The following is a 23,937-nucleotide window of genomic DNA, read 5'->3' on the forward strand; positions in this document are numbered from 1 at the left end:
AGGGTTAGGGGTAGGGTTAGGGGTAGGGTTAGGGTTAGGGGTAGGGTTAGGGGTAGGGTTAGGGTTAGGGGTAGGGTTAGGGTTAGGGGTAGGGTTAGGGTATTTTCAGCCATTTTAACCCTAAAAAAATTCCTAGAAAACACACAGACTCTGGCTAGAAAACTGCATCAAAAAAACGCATCAAAAAACGCATCAAAAAACGCATCAAAAACGGACCAAAAAAGGACCAAAAAAAGGACCTGCGTTTTCTGCCAAGAGCTGCAGTTTTTTAAAAAACAGTCAGGAAAAAAAAAGGATGGAAATCCTGAACGTGTGAACATACCCTTATAGTTTCTTAATTTACCTGTAAAGCTTTGGCACAACTTTTTTTTAGATTTGGAAAACCTCATTTTCAGATGTTACATTACCTGCTGGCTGTCCTTATTTTGATTTGTGCAAAAGATCTTGTAGTACAAAGTATCCAAAGAGTTACTGGAATCCAGTCTGTCAAAACAATGCCGATCTAAAACCTCCAAAGTGTGCAAAACTCTGCTAATAGTAACACCTGAAATAGAACAAGGAATACATCAGCTATCCACAGCCTCGAGCCTTAAAGGGGTTGCACCAAGTTTTAAAGTTATTATCTAACTATAGAATACTTTCTGACTGAGAGGATTATGATAGCAGGTGATAAGTTTTTGACAGTGAGGATGATAAATGAGTGGAACAGGCTGCCATGAGAGGTGGCGAGTTCTCCATCAGTCCATCAATGGTCATCTTCAAACAGAGGCTGGACAGACGTCTGTCTGAGATGGTTTATTGAATCCTGCATTGAGCAGGGGGTTGAACACGATGACCCTGTTTGTCCATTTCAACTCTAACATTCTATGATTTTATGATTCTAACTTTAAAACTTGACACAAGGAACTTTTTGTCTTTCAGAGATCTTCTGTCTACAAGCACAGTTAATTCTATGAAAATTAACTGAGCTTTACTTCCCCCCCCCCAGGGTCCAGTAATGTCTCCACCAATGCTATAGTTTCCATTTGGCCACTACATTAATTTCAACAGCACTTTGCAAACATTGTATACATGAATGCCTCTATTGGTGCACACATAAAAATGTAAAACTCTTGTACACACTTGATCAAAATACATGAATCCATCTGCCAACACATCAACCTATGTTAGATGTTCCCAATATAAATGACTCACCTCTGTCTCTGCCTAGGCCTCAAATGAACTAAAAGAAATGCTGCCCATTGTTATGTTTGCTAATGACAGGTGTTATGAAGGCAATCCAGAAACACAGTGTGCTTAGCGATCAGAGCGCACACAGTGATCTGACAAATACCCAAAAATACAAGAACGAGCTCTGAGACGTGGAAACTCTGTAGACTGCACACCTGATCCTATCCTAAACACAACTAAAAGCGGCTGTGGATTGCGCCTAACAACTACCTAGGCAACTCGGCACAGCCTAAGAAACTAGCTAGCCTGAAGATAGAAAAATAGGCCTGACTTGCCCCAGAGAAATTCCCCAAAGGAAAAGGCAGCCCCCCACATATAATGACTGTGAGTAAGATGAAAAGACAAAACGTAGGGATGAAATAGATTCAGCAAAGTGGGGCCCGATATTCTAGGACAGAGCGAGGACAGTAAAGTGAACTTTGCAGTCTACAAAAAACCCTAAAGCAAAACCACGCAAAGGGGGCAAAAAAAACCCACCGTGCCGAACTAACGGCACGGCGGTACACCCTTTGCGTCTCAGAGCTTCCAGCAAAACAAAAGACAAGCTGGACAGAAAAAAAGCAACAAAAAAGCAAAAAGCACTTAGCTATACAGAGCAGCAGGTCACAGGAACAATCAGGAGAAGCTCAGATCCAACACTGAAACATTGACAAGGAGCAAGGATAGCAGCATCAGGCGGAGTTAAGTAATGAAGCAGTTAACGAGCTCACCAGAACACCTGAGGGAGGAAGCTCAGAAGCTGCAGTACCACTTGTGACCACAGGAGTGAATTCAGCCACAGAATTCACAACAGTACCCCCCCCCTTGAGGAGGGGTCACCGAACCCTCACCAGAGCCCCCAGGCCGACCAGGATGAGCCACATGAAAGGCACGAACAAGATCGGAAGCATGAACATCAGAGGCAAAAACCCAGGAATTATCTTCCTGAGCATAACCCTTCCATTTAACCAGATACTGGAGTTTCCGTCTAGAAACACGAGAATCCAAAATCTTCTCCACAACATACTCCAATTCCCCCTCCACCAAAACCGGGGCAGGAGGCTCAACAGATGGAACCATAGGTGCCACGTATCTCCGCAACAACGACCTATGGAATACATTATGTATGGAAAAGGAGTCTGGGAGGGTCAAACGAAAAGACACAGGATTGAGAACCTCAGAAATCCTATACAGACCAATAAAACGAGGTTTAAATTTAGGAGAGGAAACCTTCATAGGAATATGACGAGAAGATAACCAAACCAGATCCCCAACACGAAGTCGGGGACCCACACGGCGTCTGCGATTAGCGAAAAGTTGAGCTTTCTCCTGGGACAAGATCAAATTGTCCACTACCTGAGTCCAGATCTGCTGCAACCTATCCACCACAGAATCCACACCAGGACAGTCCGAAGACTCAACCTGTCCTGAAGAGAAACGAGGATGGAACCCAGAATTGCAAAAAAATGGAGAAACCAAGGTAGCCGAGCTGGCCCGATTATTAAGGGCGAACTCAGCCAACGGCAAAAAGGACACCCAATCATCCTGGTCTGCAGAAACAAAACATCTCAGATATGTTTCCAAGGTCTGATTGGTTCGTTCGGTCTGGCCATTAGTCTGAGGATGGAAAGCCGAGGAAAAGGATAGGTCAATGCCCATCCTACCACAAAAGGCTCGCCAAAACCTTGAAACAAACTGGGAACCTCTGTCAGAAACAATATTCTCAGGAATGCCATGCAACCGAACCACATGCTGAAAGATCAAAGGTACCAAATCAGAGGAGGAAGGCAATTTAGCCAAGGGCACCAGATGGACCATTTTAGAAAAGCGATCACAGACCACCCAAATGACTGACATCTTTTGAGAAACGGGAAGGTCAGAAATGAAATCCATCGAAATATGTGTCCAAGGCCTCTTTGGGACCGGCAAGGGCAAAAGCAACCCACTGGCACGAGAACAGCAGGGCTTAGCCCTAGCACAAATCCCACAGGACTGCACAAAAGTACGTACATCCCGTGACAGAGATGGCCACCAGAAGGATCTAGCCACTAACTCTCTGGTACCAAAGATTCCAGGATGACCAGCCAACACCGAACAATGAAGTTCAGAGATAAGTTTATTAGTCCACCTATCAGGGACGAACAGTTTCTCTGCTGGACAACGATCAGGTTTATTCGCCTGAAATTTTTGCAGCACCCGCCGCAAATCAGGGGAGATGGCAGACACAATGACTCCTTCCTTGAGGATACCCGCTGGCTCAGATAAACCCGGAGAGTCGGGCACAAAACTCCTAGACAGAGCATCCGCCTTCACATTTTTAGAGCCCGGAAGGTACGAAATCACAAAGTCGAAGCGGGCAAAAAATAACGACCAACGGGCCTGTCTAGGATTCAAGCGCTTGGCAGACTCGAGATAAGTCAAGTTCTTATGATCAGTCAATACCACCACGCGATGCTTAGCTCCTTCAAGCCAATGACGCCACTCCTCGAATGCCCACTTCATGGCCAGCAACTCTCGATTGCCCACATCATAATTACGCTCAGCGGGCGAAAACTTCCTGGAAAAGAAAGCACATGGTTTCATCACTGAGCAATCAGAACCTCTCTGTGACAAAACCGCCCCTGCTCCAATCTCAGAAGCATCAACCTCGACCTGGAACGGAAGAGAAACATCTGGCTGACACAACACAGGGGCAGAACAAAAACGACGCTTCAACTCCTGAAAAGCTTCCACAGCAGCAGAAGACCAATTAACCAAATCAGCACCCTTCTTGGTCAAATCGGTCGATGGTTTGGCAATGCTAGAAAAATTACAGATGAAGCGACGATAAAAATTAGCAAAGCCCAGGAACTTTTGCAGACTTTTCAGAGATGTCGGCTGAATCCAATCCTGGATGGCTTGGACCTTAACTGGATCCATCTCGATAGTAGAAGGGGTAAAGATGAACCCCAAAAATGAAACTTTCTGCACACCGAAGAGACACTTTGATCCCTTCACAAACAAAGAGTTAGCACGCAGGACCTGAAAAACCATTCTGACCTGCTTCACATGAGACTCCCAATCATCTGAGAAGATCAAAATGTCATCCAAGTAAACAATCAGGAATTTATCCAGATACTCACGGAAGATGTCATGCATAAAAGACTGAAACACAGATGGAGCATTGGCAAGTCCGAACGGCATCACTAGATACTCAAAATGACCCTCGGGCGTATTGAATGCAGTTTTCCATTCATCTCCTTGCCTGATTCTCACCAGATTATACGCACCACGAAGATCTATCTTAGTGAACCAACTAGCCCCCTTAATCCGAGCAAACAAGTCAGATAACAATGGCAAGGGATACTGAAATTTAACAGTGATCTTATTAAGAAGGCGGTAATCAATACACGGTCTCAGCGAACCATCCTTCTTGGCTACAAAGAAGAACCCTGCTCCCAGTGGTGATGACGATGGGCGAATATGTCCCTTCTCCAGGGATTCCTTCACATAACTGCGCATAGCGGCGTGTTCGGGCACGGATAAATTAAATAATCGACCTTTAGGGAATTTACTACCAGGAATCAAATTGATAGCACAATCACAATCCCTATGCGGAGGTAGAGCATCGGACTTGGGCTCTTCAAATACATCCTGATAATCAGACAAGAACTCTGGGACCTCAGAAGGGGTGGATGACGAAATCGACAAAAATGGAACATCACCATGTACCCCCTGACAACCCCAGCTGGATACCGACATGGAATTCCAATCCAATACTGGATTATGGGTTTGTAGCCATGGCAACCCCAACACGACCACATCATGCAGATTATGCAACACCAGAAAGCGAATAACTTCCTGATGTGCAGGAGCCATGCACATGGTCAGCTGGGCCCAGTATTGAGGTTTATTCTTGGCCAAAGGTGTAGTATCAATTCCTCTCAATGGAATAGGACACCGCAAAGGCTCCAAGAAAAACCCACAACGTTTAGCATAATCCAAATCCATCAGATTCAGGGCAGCGCCCGAATCCACAAACGCCATGACAGAAAACGACGACAAAGAGCATATCAAGGTAATGGACAGAAGGAATTTGGACTGTACAGTACCAATGACGGCAGACCTAGCGGACCGCTTAGTGCGCTTAGGACAATCTGAAATAGCATGAGTGGAATCACCACAGTAGAAACACAGACCATTCAGACGTCTGTATTCCTGCCGTTCAACTCTAGTCATAGTCCTATCGCACTGCATAGGCTCAGGTTTAACCTCAGGCAGTACCGCCAAATGGTGCACAGATTTACGCTCGCGCAAGCGTCGACCGATCTGAATAGCCAAAGACAAAGACTCATTCAAACCAGCAGGCATAGGAAATCCCACCATGACATCCTTAAGAGCCTCAGAGAGACCCTTTCTGAACAAAGCTGCCAGCGCAGATTCATTCCACCGAGTGAGTACTGACCATTTCCTAAATTTCTGACAATATACTTCTATATCATCCTGACCCTGGCACAAAGCCAGCAAATTTTTCTCAGCCTGATCCACTGAATTAGGCTCATCGTACAGCAATCCGAGCGCCAGGAAAAACGCATCGACACTACTCAATGCAGGGTCTCCTGGCGCAAGAGAAAATGCCCAGTCTTGAGGGTCGCCGCGCAAAAAAGAAATAATAATCAAAACCTGTTGAATAGGATTACCAGAAGAATGAGGTTTCAAGGCCAGAAATAGCTTACAATTATTTTTGAAACTTAGAAACTTAGTTCTATCTCCAAAAAACAAATCAGGAATAGGAATTCTTGGTTCTAACATAGATTTCTGATCAATAGTATCTTGAATTTTTTGTACATTTATAACGAGATTATCCATTGAAGAGCACAGACCCTGAATATCCATGTCCACACCTGTGTCCAGAATCACCCAAATGTCTAGGGGAAAAAAAAAAAAGTGAACACAGAGCAGAAAAAAAAAAAAAAATGATGTCAGAACTTTTTCTTTCCCTCTATTGAGAATCATTAGTTGGGCTCCTTGTACTGTTATGTTTGCTAATGACAGGTGTTATGAAGGCAATCCAGAAACACAGTGTGCTTAGCGATCAGAGCGCACACAGTGATCTGACAAATACCCAAAAATACAAGAATGAGCTCTGAGACGTGGAAACTCTGTAGACTGCACACCTGATCCTATCCTAAACACAACTAAAAGCGGCTGTGGATTGCGCCTAACAACTACCTAGGCAACTCGGCACAGCCTAAGAAACTAGCTAGCCTGAAGATAGAAAAATAGGCCTGACTTGCCCCAGAGAAATTCCCCAAAGGAAAAGGCAGCCCCCCACATATAATGACTGTGAGTAAGATGAAAAGACAAAACGTAGGGATGAAATAGATTCAGCAAAGTGGGGCCCGATATTCTAGGACAGAGTGAGGACAGTAAAGCGAACTTTGCAGTCTACAAAAAACCCTAAAGCAAAACCACGCAAAGGGGGCAAAAAAAACCCACCGTGCCAAACTAACGGCACGGCGGTACACCCTTTGCGTCTCAGAGCTTCCAGCAAAACAAAAGACAAGCTGGACAGAAAAAAAACAACAAAAAAGCAAAAAGCACTTAGCTATACAGAGCAGCAGGTCACAGGAACAATCAGGAGAAGCTCAGATCCAACACTGAAACATTGACAAGGAGCAAGGATAGCAGCATCAGGCGGAGTTAAGTAATGAAGCAGTTAACGAGCTCACCAGAACACCTGAGGGAGGAAGCTCAGAAGCTGCAGTACCACTTGTGACCACAGGAGTGAATTCAGCCACAGAATTCACAACAGCCCATATTCAGCATTGTGCGTTTGAGGGGAGTGGCAACCTCCAAAGCATTGTGCTCAGGGCTGCCACCAAGAATTTGAGGACCCCATACTGGCAAAATTTTCAGGCCCCCTTGAGATTCCTTGAGGGGTGTGTGGACGGCACCGTTACACCCTCACATCACAGTGCTGTGGTATGTAATCTCTGTGCAAATGGTTGTGCTTACTGGGATTATGGGGGAATTTTCCTGTAGATCCTCATGTGTGTAATATGCTGTTGCCAATTTTGGTATATCTCTGTATCATTAGCATAAGGATTCCCGGTTGTAGTCTGATTCACTTGATGTATACATATAAGTAATATATTATCTACTTTTTACATCTGACTACTGTGATATTAGTTCCATCATGCACAGCATCTATACATCTGATGTGGGGGTTTCACGTGCCCGTCCACACTAGCCTGTTTTTCGTACTTTTTGGCAATGGTTATCGTTCCCTTGCGCTATTTTCTTTATCCTGTGTCTATATTGTCCTTTGTATTTTTTTCTAATAAAGTAATTTTGGTATATATTTATATACGGACTCTTTTGGTCGTTTGTTCTGGCCTTTTGGCCACTTCCTTTTGCTTATCCCCTTGAGATTCCGCCCAGGCTCCACCCCAGCATGACTGTTATGACCTGGTGGTTAGGAGCACCAGGCACGACCTGATAGTTAAACTCACACAGGACAAGCTCTGGGATGTGGGAGCTCTGCTGACCGCAGGCCCTAATCCTATCACAACAACTAGAAATAGCCGTGGAGCGTTCCTGACTCTCCCTAGACGCCTCTTCACAGCACTAAGAGCTAGCTAGCCCTAGAGATAGAAAATAAAGCCTACCTTGCCTCAGAGAAATTCCCCAAAGGAAAAGGCAGCCCCCCACATATATTGACTGTGAGTAAAGATGAAAGTCACAAACACAGAAATGAAACAGGATTCAGCAAAGGGAGGCCAGACTTACTAAACAGACAGAGGATAGGAAAGGTATCTTTGCGGTCAGCACAAAAAACTACAAAAAAACACGCAGAGTGTGCAAAAAGACCTCCGCACCGACTAACGGTGCAGAGATGCCACTCTGCATCCCAGAGCTTCCAGCTAGCAAGACAAAATCATGATAACCAGCTGGACAAGGAAACAATGAACAAATAATAACTATCAGGAACTTAGCTTCTGCTGGAGAAGACAGGTCACCAGAAAGATCCAAGAGCGAACTGAACCAATGCAGGAACATTGACAGCTGGCATGGAGTAACGATCTGAGTGGAGTTAAATAGAGCAGCCAACCAAAGGATAAACCACGTCTCCTGTGTAAGGAACCTCAGAAGCAGCAGCTTCACTCACAGCCACCAGAGGGAGTCCATGGACAGAACTCGCCAAAGTACCATTCACGACCACAGGAGGGAGTTCGACAACAGAATTCACAACACATGACAGCTCCACGTCCACTCCTCGAACCTTCCACAGCGCCACCGCCCATTCTTAAAAAAAATCCACTTCTGCAACAAGTCATCACTAGTGTTGAGCGATACCGTCCGATACTTGAAAGTATCGGTATCGGATAGTATCGGCCGATACCCGAAAAATATCGGATATCGCCGATACCGATATCCGATACCAATACAAGTCAATGGGACATCAAGTATCGGAAGGTATTCTCATGGTTCCCAGGGTCTGAAGGAGAGGAAACTCTCCTTCAGGCCCTGGGATCCATAGGGATGTGTAAAATAAAGAATTAAAATAAAAAATATTGATATATTTACCTCTCCGGCGGCCCCTGAACTCAGCGCGGGTAACCGGCAGGCTTCTTTGTTCAAAATCAGCGCTTTTAGGACCTGAGAAACACGTCCCGGCTTCTGATTGGTCGCGGGCCGCCCATGTGACCGGCACGCGACCAATCACAAGCCGCGACGTCACCGCAAGCTATTAGCGCGCTCTTTTTTGAAAAATGAGCGCGTTAATGACTTTCAAAGACGTAGCGGCTTGTGATTGGTCGCGGCCACGCGACCAATCACAAGCCGCGACGCCACCGCAAGCTATTAACGCGCTCATTTTTAAAAATGAGCGCGTTAATGGCTTTCAAAGACGTAGCGGCTTGTGATTGGTCGCGTAGCCGCGACCAATCACAAGCCGCGACGTCACCGCAAGCTATTAACGCGCTCATTTTTAAAAATGAGCGCGTTAATAGCTTGCGGTGACGTCGCGGCTTGTGATTGGTCACGTGGCCGCGACCAATCACAAGCCGCTACGTATTTGAAAGTCATTAACGCGCTCATTTTTCAAAAAAGAGCGCGCTAATAGCTTGCGGTGACGTCGCGGCTTGTGATTGGTCGCGTGCCGGTCACATGGGCGGCCCGCGACCAATCAGAAGCCGGGACGTGATTCTCAGGTCCTAAAAGCGCTGATTTTGAACAAAGAAGCCTGCCGGTTACCCGCGCTGAGTTCAGGGGCCGCCGGAGAGGTAAATATATCAATATTTTTTATTTTAATTCTTTATTTTACACATCTCTATGTATCCGATACCGATACCCGATACCACAAAAGTATCGGATCTCGGTATCGGAATTCCGATACCGCAAGTATCGGCCGATACCCGATACTTGCGGTATCGGAATGCTCAACACTAGTCATCACCAATCACACATTAACAGTTCCCATCGAACACCAGATCACATACAGTTGTGCACAAAAGTTTACATACCCCAGCAGAATTTTTGTTTTCTTGGTCTTTTTTTAGAGAAAATGATAACACCAAAACTTTTTCTTCATTCATGGTTAGTGGTTGGGTGAAGACATTTAGCGGTAAACTACTGTGTTTTCTCTTTTTAAATCATAACTAGCTATTGAACCCGTTCTACGCCCAGTGGCGAGCATTTATATTGGTATATGGTCTCCATCCTGGTATGTGTTGCTTCCATCCTGCGCACTAATCTTGTCATGTGCTGCTACCATCTTGCGCCCCCATCCTGTTATGTGCAGCCCCCATCCTGTTTTGTGTGCCTCCATCTCGTGATGTGCTACTGTCTTCCTGAGCACTAATCCTGTCACATGCTCCCATCCTGTACCCCAATCCTGTCATGTGGTGGTCCCATCCTGTATGCCAATGCTGTCATGTGGTGCTCCCTTACTCCACCCCAATCCTGTCATGTGCTGCTACCATCATGCACCCCCATCCTGTTATGTGCTACTATCTTCCTGAGCCCTCATCCTGTCATGTGCTCCCATCCTGCGCCCCCATGCTGTCATGTGGTGCTCCCATCCTGCACCCCCATGCTGTCATGTGCTGGTCCCATCCTGCGCCCTCATCCTGTCATGTAGTGCTTGCATCCTGCACTCACATGCTGTCATGTGCTGCTCCCATCCTGCGCCTCCATTTTGGCTATGTGCTGCTTCCATCCTGCGCCCCATCCTTTCATGTGCTGCTCTCATCCTACGCCCCCATTCTGTCACATGCTGATCCCATCCTGCGCCCTTATCCTGCCATGTGCTGCTCCTATCTTGTGCCTCCATCCTGTCATGTGCTGCTCCCATCCTGCTCCCCCGTTCTGTCATGTGCTGCTCCCATCCTGCGCCCCCATTCTGTCATGTACTGCTCCCATCCTAGCCCCCATTCTGTCATGTGCTGCTCCCATCCTGTGCCCCCATGCTGTCATGCGCTGCTCACATCTTGAGCCCCCATTCTGTCATGTACTGCTCCCATCCTACACCCCAGTTCTGTCATGTGCTGCTACCATCCTGCGGCCCCATTCTGTCATATGCTGCTCCCATCCTGCGCCCCCATTCTGACATGTGCTGCACCCATCCTGCGCCTCCATTCTGTCATTTGCTGCTTCCATCCTGTGCTCCCATCCTGTCATGTGCTGCTCCCATCCTGCGCCCCCGTTCTGTAATGTGCTGCTTCCATCCTGCACCCCGTTCTGTCATGTGCTGCTGCCATCCTGCACCCCCGTTCTGTCATGTGCTGCCCTATTCTCTCATGTGCTGCTCCCATCCTGCGCCACAGTTCTGTAATGTGCTGCTCCCATCCTGCGCCACCGTTCTGTAATTTGCTGCTCCCATCCATATGCCCCATACGCTGCTCCATAAAGGTTGTTGGCCCCCATAAGATGCTCCATAGTATATGCCTCATGGGCTGCTCCATTATGGTTGATGGCCCCCATAAGATGCTCCATAGTATATGCCTCATATGCTGCTACATTATGGTTGATGGCCCCCATAAGATGCTCCATAGTATATGCCTCATATGCTGCTCCATTATGGTTGATGGCCCCCATAAGATGCTCCATAGTATTATATGCCTGTATGCTGCTCCATTATGGTTGATGGCCCCCATAAGATCCTCCATAGGATTATATGCCCTGTATGCTGATCCATTATGGTTGATGGCCCCCATAAGACGCTCCATAGTACTATATGCCCTGTATGCTGATCCATTATGGTTGATGGCCCCCATAAGATACTCCATAGGATTATATGCCATGTATGATGCTCCATTATGGTTGATGGCCCCCATAAGATGCTCCATAGGATTATTTGCCCTGTATGCTGCTCCGTTATGGTTGATGGCCCCCATAAGATACTCCATAGTATATGGCCTGTTTGCTGATCTATTATGGGTGATGGCCCCCATAAGATGCTCCATAGGATTATATGCCCTGTATGCTGATGCAATAAAAAAACAAAACATACTCACCTATCGTCGCTGGGCGCCGAGTGCTGGGGGGCCTGAGCAGGCGGGGACACTGGCACGCTGTGGGGGTCAGGTGCCGGAGTCGCCGCTGGCTCAGGTCCCCGGCACTTGCTCTAGTCACTTGGCCCTGATCCAGCGCTACGCGCCGCTTCATCTTCCGGCTCCTCTGGCTGTGACTGTTCAGTCAGAGGCGGCGCGCATTAAGCACGTCATCGCGCCCTCTGAACTGTGAACGTCACAGGCAGAGGATGTGGAGGACGGAGCGGCGCGCATCGGTGGAACGGGACAGGAAAATAGAACATACTCACCCTCCTGGCACATCCCTGCTTCTCCGTTGGAGATCGCGGTATGTGTTCCGTGGTTACGCATACCGCGATTTCCTGGGAGCGTCACTCTGTGGGGTCCAGACTGAGCCGGCGCTTGCGCTTGCACAGTCTATAAAGGCTTTGGACAGAGTGACGCTCCCAGCCTTATATTATAGATGACAACCCAAAATATTCCAAATGACTCTTATCAAAAGTTCACATACCCCAATTCTTAATACCGTGTATTTCTCCCTCTAACATCAATGACAGCTTGAAGTCTTTTGTGGTAGTTGTGGATGAGGTTCTTTATTTTCTCAGATGGTAAAGCTGCCCACTCTTCTTGGCAAAAAGCCTCCAATTCCTCTAAATTCCTGGGCTGTCTAGCATGAACTGAGCACTTGTGATCAACCCAGAGAGGCTCAATGATATTGAGGTCAGGAGACTGACTGTGTTTTGGATCGTTGTCATGTTGGAATGTCCAAGTATGTCCCATGGGCAGCCCCAAAACATCAGCAATCCACCTTTGTGCTTTACAGTAGGAATGATGTTCCTTTCATCATAGGCCTTGTTGACCTCTCTCCAAATGTATCGTTTATGGTTGTGGCCAAAAAATTAAAAAAATTTTCTCATCACTCCAAATTACCTTGATCCAGAAGTTTTGAGGCTTGTCGCTGTGCTGCTTTGCATATTGTAGGCAAGATACTTTGTGTCGACCATGCAGCCCATTTTTCTTCAAGTGCCTCCTTATTGTGCATCTTGAAACAGCCACACCACTAGTTTTCAGAGTCTTGTATTTCAGCTGATGTTATTTGTGGGTTTTTCTTTGCATCCCAAACAATTTTTCTGGCAGTTGTGGATGATATTTTTGTTGGTCTAACTGACCGTGGTTTTGCTTTTACAGAGCCCCTGATTTTCCATTTGTTAATCACAGTTTGAACGCTGCTGACTGGCATTATCAATTCGTTAGATATCTTTTTGTATCCTATTCCTGTTTTCCACAGTTCAACTACCTTTTTCCATAGACCCATTGACAATTCTTTTGCTTTCCCAATGAATCACAATCTAGAATTGTCAGTGACTGGATGAAAGATGTAAGAGTCTATCTGGATCCCAGAAACTCACTCAGCTTTTATGCACACACACACTGATTACCAGCAAACATGTCACAGATGAGGATGTTACCTTTAGTAGCCATTTAAACCCATTTGTGTCAACTTCTGTACATGTTATCAGGCCAAAATCACCAAGGTATGTGAACTGTTGATCAGGGTCATTTGGATGTTTTGGGTTGTCATTATGATTTGACAAGAGAAAACACAGTCATTTGACAATAAATGGCTTCACCCAACCACTAACCACGAGTGAAGAAAAAGTTTTGGTGCTATTCATGAAAAAAGGCAATAAAGCAAAAATTCTGCTGGGGTATGTAAACTTTTGAGCACAACTGTAAATAGCCATCAACTTTTGTTTTGTAGAAAAGTTTTTTTTTGCAGCCACCACGACAAGGTAGACTTTTTTGGTCATGCCCTTCTCTACTCTAACCTATTAAAAATTTATTAAAATACCTAATACTATTTTTAGGTATATTTTTCTTTTTTTTTTTTATGGGAACGAGTCAAATACATTTTTAACGTAATTGAAACCAGATTGTGATAATAATATTTGCCATGTGAACTGGCCATAATAATTATCCCATATGTGGTGTATAGGGGAAAAGTATTAGGCTACTAGAAAATCCTGTTTAAGACAGGCAATTGTACCTCAATGCAGGCAGACAGGCAGCAGTCAGTAGGGTTGAATTTAATAATACTTAGTAGTTTGCAGGCAGGCATCAGACAGAGATGGCCTCCAACTTCATACTGCACAAGCAGGGAGGGGGGCACAAGAAGAAAAGCAGGTGGGTAGGCCAGCGGGTCAGGAAATGAGAGATAGGATGATTGAATTTGAGGTTGGATGGGCCCTCATCATTTTTGGCCCCTCAACTACTGCATATAATGTGCCACAAGGGCCCAGTTCATGCTGGCAGCTTAGGAACAGAGGGCAGGTGGGCAGTGTCTGATGCCACTGATGTCAGATGTGGACGGCCCCTTCTGCTGTGGCCATATAATGTACGTAACTGTGGCTGTGAGTGACTGGGGCTCCAGGGCTTAATAACGTAAAGTAAAGTAATGATCCCAGGCCCCAGCATGCCAAGCAGTCTGCCAGGCCGTGCCTCACCATGTCCCGCCCCCCACTCTTTGCTTCTGCTCACCAGGCCCCATACACCAGTAATGGCAGTAATGCCCTGATGGTGGCCCTGATTGTACTCTTCTAAGGGTGATGGACTGTGCGGAAGCTTGAAGACTCCAATCGCATCATGTGCATTGTGTGATGTGTGAATAGTGTCCTGTGTCTTTGCATATATTGTGATGTGTTAGGGTTTTCAATAATAATGTGAGTTAGGTCCACTTTACCTGCGGCGGATTCTTGGCACTTGTCAAAGGACCACCGGACTTCCACAGCCTGGCCTCTTTGTTTAATCTGTTGTTCAACTTCGTGAATTTTAGCTCGAACCTAAAAATGATTATATTGTTTTGATTGAAATTTCTACTTGTTATGATTTGAGTTACAAAAAAAAATGTGCATGACAAATATTGCATTCTCTCAAGACCTTATACAAAATTGTTTATGCTTCCCAATGGAATGGTAACACTGGTATACAGTGATTTTGGTGCCAATAATGTCTGAACGGTTTTATATTAAGTTTCTGGTGCTAATTAAGAATATGACTTCGGTTTTTCCAGATTAGCTCTAGTTTCTGAGATATTTAATAGCTAATTAAATACTTAAAGTAGAATTCTGGTTTCAAAAATTGGCTTTTATAAGCCTACAAATTGAAATACAAAATAAATAAAAGTGATAGTTCATTACCTAAGACACTGTTAAGGCAAAAGACCAAAAGCTATTGCGTTTGTTATAACACACAAGTCACATTGGGTGGATGCATTATTTTCATGGATGAATTATCTCAAAAACTAGAACCAATGCAGCAAAATGAATGGGATTTTTTTTAATCTGGACCCTCAAAATACCCTAAATCTGTTAATTTTTTTTTTTTTTTTTTTTTGTAGACGGGTGTAATGTATTTGATGAATCTAAGACTTTTATCACAAAATTGAAGTATCACACAACTGGCACCAACTTTTGACTATCTCCTTGCAATATAATATAGCTCTGAAACATTACTTAAATTGTTCACAAGGCTGATCAGAATGGCCTAAACAAAATTAAAATTGACCCGTACAATGGCCTATAATTTACCAAGAGCTGCTCTGGTTTGGTAAACACATTTAAAAAGAATTACCTTTTTAATTCAAACCCGGCTTATAAGCCGATTTGGGGTTAAAGGAGGGGGTGTCCTATTTAAAACTCTTATATTCAGAGCAGAGCACTACTATTGTGAACAATGAGTTCTTCCACAAATAAATAATTTTGGTCGGTTCTAGCAGAGGGCAATCCCTCACTCAGTTGATCATGTGGCTCTGACTAATGAAGGCCATACACAAAAGACTTATGTAGGCCAAACCTTTTGAAATTTCAAGCGGACTGGCTGATCATCCGATGTGTATGAGATTTTCTGCTGACATTCATATAGCACGTCAGAGAGAAACTGAAATTGGGCATGCTGAATTTCAACATGTCCACCTTTGTCTTCAAGTAACAAACTTCTTCTAGGGGTCTCTGGTAGCAAAGTATGCCACCTCTCCCCACACCAAGCGTACAAGTATGTAGAGTGGTATGGTTAGGAATAGTTGCAACAGACAAATATTAGGTCTATCAAAAGCAAAAATCCCTTTTTAAGAGTTTGGTAATATTTTTACAGCAACTTAATCTCTCAAACATTAGTGCAAAATTACTAATAATGCCAAGAATAGACAAAATAATAAACATTTTCTAAATCTGGTCTGCGTAGAAAAATATAGTATACAGCAAGTGTGTTTAGTATGACTATAAGCATTCTTGAATCTTCTGACTGCATCACCTCAAAGCCTTACTACTTAATGAAGTTAATGTCATTTATTTTAGTAGTGTATGTAAAGTTTCTAGTAGTAAACCGCAGGAATTTGCCCAGTTTCAAACAGTAATGCATACCTGTTGGTTAAATGGCGAGTTTCCACCAGGCATCGGCAGGCTGGATGGGGCAACCTGAAGTAGATCCAGTGGAGAACCTGGATTTGTGTTTTTACTTTCATTTGTGGAATAGTTCCACACCAAGGCACTTGGACAGCAAAGAGTGATAGCCTGCAGAAAGCAATGTTATTGTGAAATGGTTTATGATACTCATAAGTTATAATGCTGCAGTTTATATTGTTCATCAAGTAATGACAGATCATTATTATTATTATTTACTAGCTGAAGAGCCCGGCGTTGCCTGGGCATAGTAAATATCTGTGGTTAGTTATAGCACCTCATGTCTCTTATTTTCCCATCACGCCTCTCATTTTCCCAATCACATCTTTCATTTTCCCCCTCATATCTCTCATTTTCCCCATCACATCTCTCATTTTCCCCCCTCACATCTCTCATTTTCTCCCTCACTCCTCTCATTCCCGCCTAACACTTGTCATTTCGACCTCACATCTGTCATTTTCCGATCACTACACTATTTTCCCTCACTCCTCTCATTTTGCACTCACACCTTTTCATTTTCACCTCACACCTCATTTTCACCTCAGTATATACGTTTGTCATCTCCCTTATATATAGTATACACCTGTATGTCATCTCCTGTATATAGTATATACCTGTATGTCATCTCCCCTGTATATAGTATATACCTGCTGTGTCTCATCTCCCCTGTATATAGTATATACCTGTATGTCATCTCCTCCTATATATAGTATATACCTGTATGTCATCTCCTCCTATATATAGTACATACCTGTATGTCATCTCCTACTATATATAGTATATACCTGTATATCATCTCCTTCTATATATTGAATATACCTGTATGTCATCTCCTCCTGTATATAGTATATACCTGTGTGTCATCTCCCCTGTATATAGTATATATATGTGTGTCATCTCCTCCTGTATATAGTATATACCTGTATGTCATCTTCTATATATAGCATATACCTGTATGTCATCTCCTCCTGTATATAGTATATACCTGTAGGTAATCTGCTCCTGTATATAGTATATACCTGTGTGTCATCTCCTCCTGTATATAGTATATACCTGTATGTCATCTCCTCCTGTATATAGTATGTACCTGTATGTCATCTCCTCCTCTATATAGTATATACCTGTGTGTCATCTCTCCTGTATATTGTATATATCTGTGTGTCATCTCCCCTGTATATAGTACATACCTGTGTGATCTCCTGTATTAGACCTCATTAACACGTTATTTGCTCAGTATTTTTACCTCAGTATTTGTAAGATAAATTGGCAGCCTGATAAATCCCCAGCCAACAGGAAGCCCTCCCCCTGGCAGTATATATTAGCTCACACATACACATAATAGACAGGTCATGTGACTGACAGCTGCCGTATTTCCTATATTGTACAGTTGTTGCTCTTGTAGTTTGTCTGCTTATTAATCAGATTTTTATTTTTGAAGGATAATACCAGACTTGTTTGTGTTTTAGGGCGAGTTTCGTTTGTCAAGTTGACTTGCGTGTGGCGACATGCATGTAGCGACTTTTGTGAGATGAGTTTTGTGTGGCAACATGCGTGTAGCAGCTTTTTGTGTGTCGAGTTGCATGTGACAGGTTAGTGTAGCAAGTTGTGTGCAGCAAGTTTTGCGCATGGCGAGTTTTGCGCGTGGTGAGTTTTATGTCTGGTGCCTTTTGAGTATGTGCAAGTTTTGTGTGAGGCAACTTTTGCATGTGTTGCAAATTTTGTGCATGTGGCAATTTTTCCGCGTGTGCAAGTTTTGCGTGTGGTGAGTTTTCCATGAGGTGAGTTTTGCACTTGCGGCGAGTTTTGCGTGAGCCTAGTTTTTGCATGTGGCGAGTTTTGCGCGTGGCGAGTTTTGAGCGGCGACTTTTGTGTTTCGACTTTTATGTGGCGAGGTTGGTGTATGTGTGGTGAAATGTGTGCTGAGGGTAATATGTGTTCAAGCATGTGGTACTGTGTGGCGCATTTTGTGTGTGTGTTTATATCCTCGTGTGTGGTGAGTATCCCATGTCGGGGCCCCACCTTAGCAACTAATCGGTATATACTCTTTGGCGCCATCGCTCTCATTCTTTAAGTCCCACTTGTTCACATCTGGCAGCTGTCAATTTGCCTCCAACACTTTTCCTTTCACTTTTCCCCATTATGTAGATAGGGGAAAAATAGTTTGGTGAATTGGAACGCAGGGGGTTAAAATTTCACCTCACAACATAGCCTATGACGCTCTCGGGGTCCAGACGTGTGACTGTGCAAAATTTTGTTTCTGTAGCTGCGACGCCTCCAACACTTTTCCTTTCACTTTTTTCCCCATTATGTAGATAGGGGCAAAATTGTTTGGTGAATTGGAAAGCGCGGGGTTAAAATTTCACCTCACAACATAGCCTATGACGCTCTCAGGGTCCAGACGTGTGACTGTGCAAAATTTTGTTTCTGTAGCTGCGACGCCTCTAACACTTTTCCTTTCACTTTTTTCCCCATTATGTAGAATGGGGGAAAATTGTTTGGTGAATTGGAACGCGCGTGGTTAAAATTTCACCTCACAACATAGCCTATGACGCTCTCGGGGTCCAGACGTGTGACTGTGCAAAATTTTGTGGCTGTAGCTGCGACGGTGCAGATGCCAATCCCGGACATACATACACACATACACACATACACACACACACACACACATACACACATTCAGCTTTATATAGTAGATTTTGTTAATTCCATGGTGCTGTACATGAGAAGGATTTACATCAAAATACAAATATCACTTACAGTAAACAAAACTAACAATGACAGACTGATACAGAGGGGAGAGGACCCTGCCCTTGCGGGTTTGCATTCTACAGGATTATGGGGAAGGAGACAGTAGGTCGAGAGTTGCAGTAGCTCCAATGGTGTTGAGGTGGCCGTGTGGTCTTTACAGGCTATAAGCTTCCTTGAAGAGGTGGGTTTTCATGTTTCTTTTGAAGGATCCAAAAGTAGTGGATGACCGGATGTGTTGGAGCACAGAATTCCAGAGGATGGGTGATATTCGGGAGAAGTCTTGGAGGCGATTGAGTGAGGAGCGAATAAGCGTGGAGGAGAGGAGGAGGTCTTGGAAGGACCGGAGATTACATGAGGGAAGATATTGAGAGATTAGTGTGGAAATATACGGCGGAGAAAGGTTATGGATGGCTTTGTAGGTCAGAGTTAGTAATTCAAACTGGATACTCTGGGAAATTGGGAGCCAGTGAAGGAATTTGCAAAGAGGTGAAGCAGGAGTGTAGCGAGGAGAGAGATTAATTAGTCGGGCAGCAGAGTTAAGGATGGACTGGAGGGGTGCAAGAGTGTTAGAACGTAGGCTACAGAGGAGTATGTTGCAGTAGTCGAGGTGGGAGATGATTAGGGCATGCATGAGCATTTTGGTAGAGTGTGGGTTGAGGAAAGGACAGATTCTGGAAATATTTTTGTGCTGAAGGCGACAGGAGGAGGCGAGAGCTTGGATGTGCGGTTTGAAGGATAGGGCAGAATCAAGGGTTACTCCGAGGCAGCGGATTTTGGGGACAGGGGAAAGTGTGATTTCAGATCATAACCTAGACATACAGTCCACCCAGGGATGTAATGATTGTGGTGGCAGAGGGTGTGACTGCCATCGGGCCAAGAGGTGGAGTGGGCCCTCTGGTGCCTATTTCAGCAGGATGTGCGTCCGAGGAAACACATTCAACTGAAATGCATTGCAGTGCAGAGTTCCACCGGGTCATTGCACTGCAATACAAGCTGCTGGCCAATCAGAGTCATGTGTCATACTCTGCCCATTGCTTGCATGCTGAAGTCAGATTCTTGCTACAGAAAAGGACAATACATGGTGTTGGAGCTAGAGCAATGTGAGTAGGATCGTCTATTTTTTTATGTGTTAGAGCAGGGGTCCCCAACTCCAGTCCTCAAGGCCCACCAACATGTCATGTTTTCAGGATTTCCTTAGTCTTGCCCAGGTAATAATTGCATCACCTGTGCAATGCAAAGGAAATCCTGAAAACATGACCTGTTGGTGGGCCTTGAGGACTGGAGTTGGGGACCCCTGTGTTAGAGAACAGTGGAAGAATGAGGCACATATATACCAGGATGGGGGACATATATACCAGGATGGGGACATATACCGTATAAGAGGAGGGGCCCATGATCGGGGACATATATATAATAATAATATGTATTTACCATAGTGTGCAGACCTTATGGTTGTAAGCAATTAGTTAAATACAATATTAATTAATCATGTGGACTGATTACTAGTGATGAGCGAGTGTGCTCATTACTCGAGTTTTCCGAGCATACTTGGGTATTCTCCGAGTATCTTGGGCATGCTCATAGATTAGGGGAACAATTTGAAAAAAAATTTCTGTTGAGTTAGGTTTTTGAGCTGATTTATACTAAAATTGGCATGCTAATTCCAAAAATGTAGTCAGTTTTTTTCTAACACGTCAAGTTTTTCCTACACAACTTACCTGCCAGAGAAGCACAATTGCACTGTTATCTGTAATAAGACTTGCTATCTGATTACAATTCGACTCATATAGAGCTACGTGGCAACTTGTAAGAGTAGTCACAACTTTGTCATGCCTATTTCTTATATATTTCATTTTTTTTCATATTTGTACTATTTAAAAAAACAACAACACTTTTTAGGTACAGTAGTTTACATAGTTTTGAGAAGACAAAAATCCTATAGTTCAAAAACTTGACGTGATAGAGAAAAACTGAGATCATTTCTGGATTCAGCATCCAAAAATTAATTAAGAACAGTTGTCTGACCTAACTCTTAAAAAATTGTGTTCCCCAGTGTTATGTTTGTGCCGCCGCAGCTGCACAATTTGTGGCTGTTAGTCAACGTGAACACATGCAGATATTGTCTGTTTGTTGGGAATCCCAACATATATTCAGGCTAATTCACGTGATGCGGTCATCCACAAATTGCTGTACTTGCAATACAGTTCTATCCATAGGGAGTAAAGATGGGCTATCCCAAACAGTAAAGTTCAGCATCCGTACTGAACACCTACTGTTTGGGCATGGACACCGAACACAGACTTCATCAGGAAGTGTTCATGACAGTGCGGAAAACACCGCTTCTGATCGGTGGGGAAATCATCCTCGCCACTCAGAAAGCCGCGGTTCTCACGCTGTCAAAAGACAGCGGAGTGCTCAGCTGTGATCGGAGGTATAAAGTTTACTGGTGTCATCTGATGGGACAACTGCTCCCATCATCTGACACCTTCTGCCGCTAATAACAGCGAGAGCAGGTGCGGCGGATGAGAGCATTCATCCGCCACTCCTGCACTGTAAATAAATAATTTTTAACGAACCTGGCGTGGGTTCTCCTGTATTTTTGTTAACCAGCCAGGCAAAACTCACAGCTGCGGGCTGCAACCCTCAGCTGTCAGTTTCAGCAAGGCTACTTATCAAAAATAGAGGGGTCTACACGCCATATTTAATTATTTAAAAATATATATTTTTTTTAAATAGCATAGGTCCCCCCATTTTTGACAACCAGCCTTGCTAAAGCAGACAACTGGGGGCTGGTATTTTCAGGCTGGTAAGGGGCAATGGATATGGACCCCCATCCAAAAAATAGCAGCCCGCAGCCTCCAGAAATGGCACATCTATTAGATGCGCCAATTCTGGCGCTTTGCCCAGCTCTTCCCACTTGCCCTGTAGTGGTGGCAAGTGAGTTGATAGTTGGGGGGTTGATGTCACCTATGTACTATCCAGTGACATCAAGCCCCAAGGTTAGTAATGGAGAGGTGTCAATAAGACGTCCCCATTACTAACCCTATAGTCACACTGTATGAAAACACAGACACCAAGATAAAGTCCTTTAATTGAAAAAATGGCACAGACTCCTTTAGTAATCTCAATTACAACATACTTACGACCTTTCCGAATTCCTCCGAAGGTGTCGAATGATGGGACCAGTTGTCCCATCAACTGACATGAGTGACCGGTAAACTTTATACCTCCGATAACAGCTGAGCGCTCTGTTGTGAATTCTGTGATCAAGCTCCCTCCTGTGGTCACGAGTGGTACTGCGGCTTCTGAGGTTCCTTCCTCAGGTGATGAGGTTAGGTCGTTAGGTGCTGCTCTATTTAACTCCACCTAGTGCTTTGATCCTGGCCTCCAGTCAATGTTCTAGTATTGGTCTTGCTTCCTCCTGGATCGTTCCTGTGGCCTGTCTGCTCAGCATAAGCTAAGTTTTGCTTGTGTTACTTTTGTTGCTATATTTTCTGTCCAGCTTGCTTTTTTGGTTCTGCTTGCTTGCTGGAAGCTCTGAGACGCAGAGGGAGCACCTCCGTACCGTTAGTCGGTGCGGAGGGTCTTTTTGCCCTGCGTGGTTGTTTGTAGGTTTTTGTGTTGACCGCAAAGCTATCTTTCCTACCCTCTGTCTATTCAGTAAGTCGGGCCTCACTGTGCTAAATCTATTTCATCTCTGAGTTTGTATTTTCATCTTTACTCACAGTCATTATATGTGGGGGGCTGCCTTTTCCTTTGGGGAAATTCTCTGAGGCAAGGTAGGCTTATTTTTCTATCTTCAGGACTAGCTAGTTTCTCAGGCTGTGCCGAGTTGCATAGGGAGCGTTAGGCGCAATCCACGGCTACCTCTAGTGTGGTTTGATAGGTTTAGGGATTGCGGTCAGCAGAGTTTCCACGTCTCAGAGGTCGTCCTATGTTTTGTGGGTTTTGTCAGGTCACTGGTGTGCTCTGAACTTCAAGGTCCATTGTGGTTCTGAATTACCTATTCATGACAGTACTGGAGGCCCAAAGTACTATGCTTCTCAATAGAGGGAAAAAAGAAGTTCTGAGACCATTTTTTTTTCTTTGCACTGTGTTTTGCCTTTTTTTTCCCCTAGACATTTGGGTGGTTCAGGACACAGGTGTGGTGATGGACATTAAAGGTCTGTCTTCATGTGTGGATCTTCTCACTGCAAGAGTACAAAATATTCAGAATTCTATGTGAGATCCTGCATTATGTAATATTGATGCGTTTTTTCTGGCGCTCGGATTGCTGTACGACGAACCTAATTCAGTGGATCAGGCAGATAAAAATTTGCTGGCTCTGTGTCAGGGTCAGGATGAGATAGAGATTTATTGTCAGAAGTTTAGAAAGTGGTCTGTGCTCACTCAATGGAATGAATGTGCTTTGGCAGCAATCTTCAGAAAGGGTCTCTCTGAAGCCCTTAAGGATGTCATGGTGGGATTTCCTATGCCTGCTGGTCTGAATGAGTCTATGTCTTTGGCCATTCAGATCGGTCGACGCTTGCGTGAGCGTAAATCTGTGCACCATTTGGCGGTATTATCTGAGCATAAACCTGAGCCTATGCAGTGCGATAGGACTTTGACCAGAGCTGAAAGGCAAGAACACAGACGTCAGAATGGGCTGTGTTTCTACTGTAGTGATTCCACTCATGCTATCTCCGATTGTCCTAAGCGCACTAGGCGGTTCGCAAAGTCTGCCACCATTGGTACGGTACAGTCGAAATTTCTTTTGTCCGTTACTTTGATCTGCTCTTTGTCTTCCTATTCTGTCATGGCATTTGTGGATTCAGGCGCTGCCCTGAATTTGATGGACTTAGAGTTTGCCAGGCACTGTGGGTTTGTCTTGGAGCCCTTGCAGTGTCTTATTCCATTGAGAGGAATTGATGCTACGCCTTTGGCCAAGAATAAGCCTCAGTATTGGACCCAGCTGACCATGTGCATGGCTCCTGCGCACCAGGAGGATATTCGCTTTCTGGTGTTGCAAA

At 44.5% G+C, this 23,937-nt stretch overlaps 1 protein-coding gene across 1 annotated transcript in view; it reads right to left on the minus strand.

Annotated features, from left to right (window-relative positions):
* LOC138638297 (mediator of RNA polymerase II transcription subunit 12-like protein) overlaps positions 1–23,937 on the minus strand; it is a 268,574-nt gene that overhangs the window by 104,234 nt on the left and 140,403 nt on the right. Inside the window, exons 9-11 of the mRNA XM_069727500.1 lie at positions 16,142–16,291; positions 14,464–14,563; positions 408–544 (exon numbers count right to left, since the gene is read on the minus strand). Of these exons, the coding sequence (XP_069583601.1) occupies positions 408–544; positions 14,464–14,563; positions 16,142–16,291 (387 nt within the window). The remainder of the gene's footprint in view (positions 1–407; positions 545–14,463; positions 14,564–16,141; positions 16,292–23,937) is intronic.

The sequence above is a fragment of the Ranitomeya imitator genome, chromosome 5 (assembly GCF_032444005.1).
Source record: "Ranitomeya imitator isolate aRanImi1 chromosome 5, aRanImi1.pri, whole genome shotgun sequence".
NCBI lineage: Eukaryota > Metazoa > Chordata > Amphibia > Anura > Dendrobatidae > Ranitomeya > Ranitomeya imitator.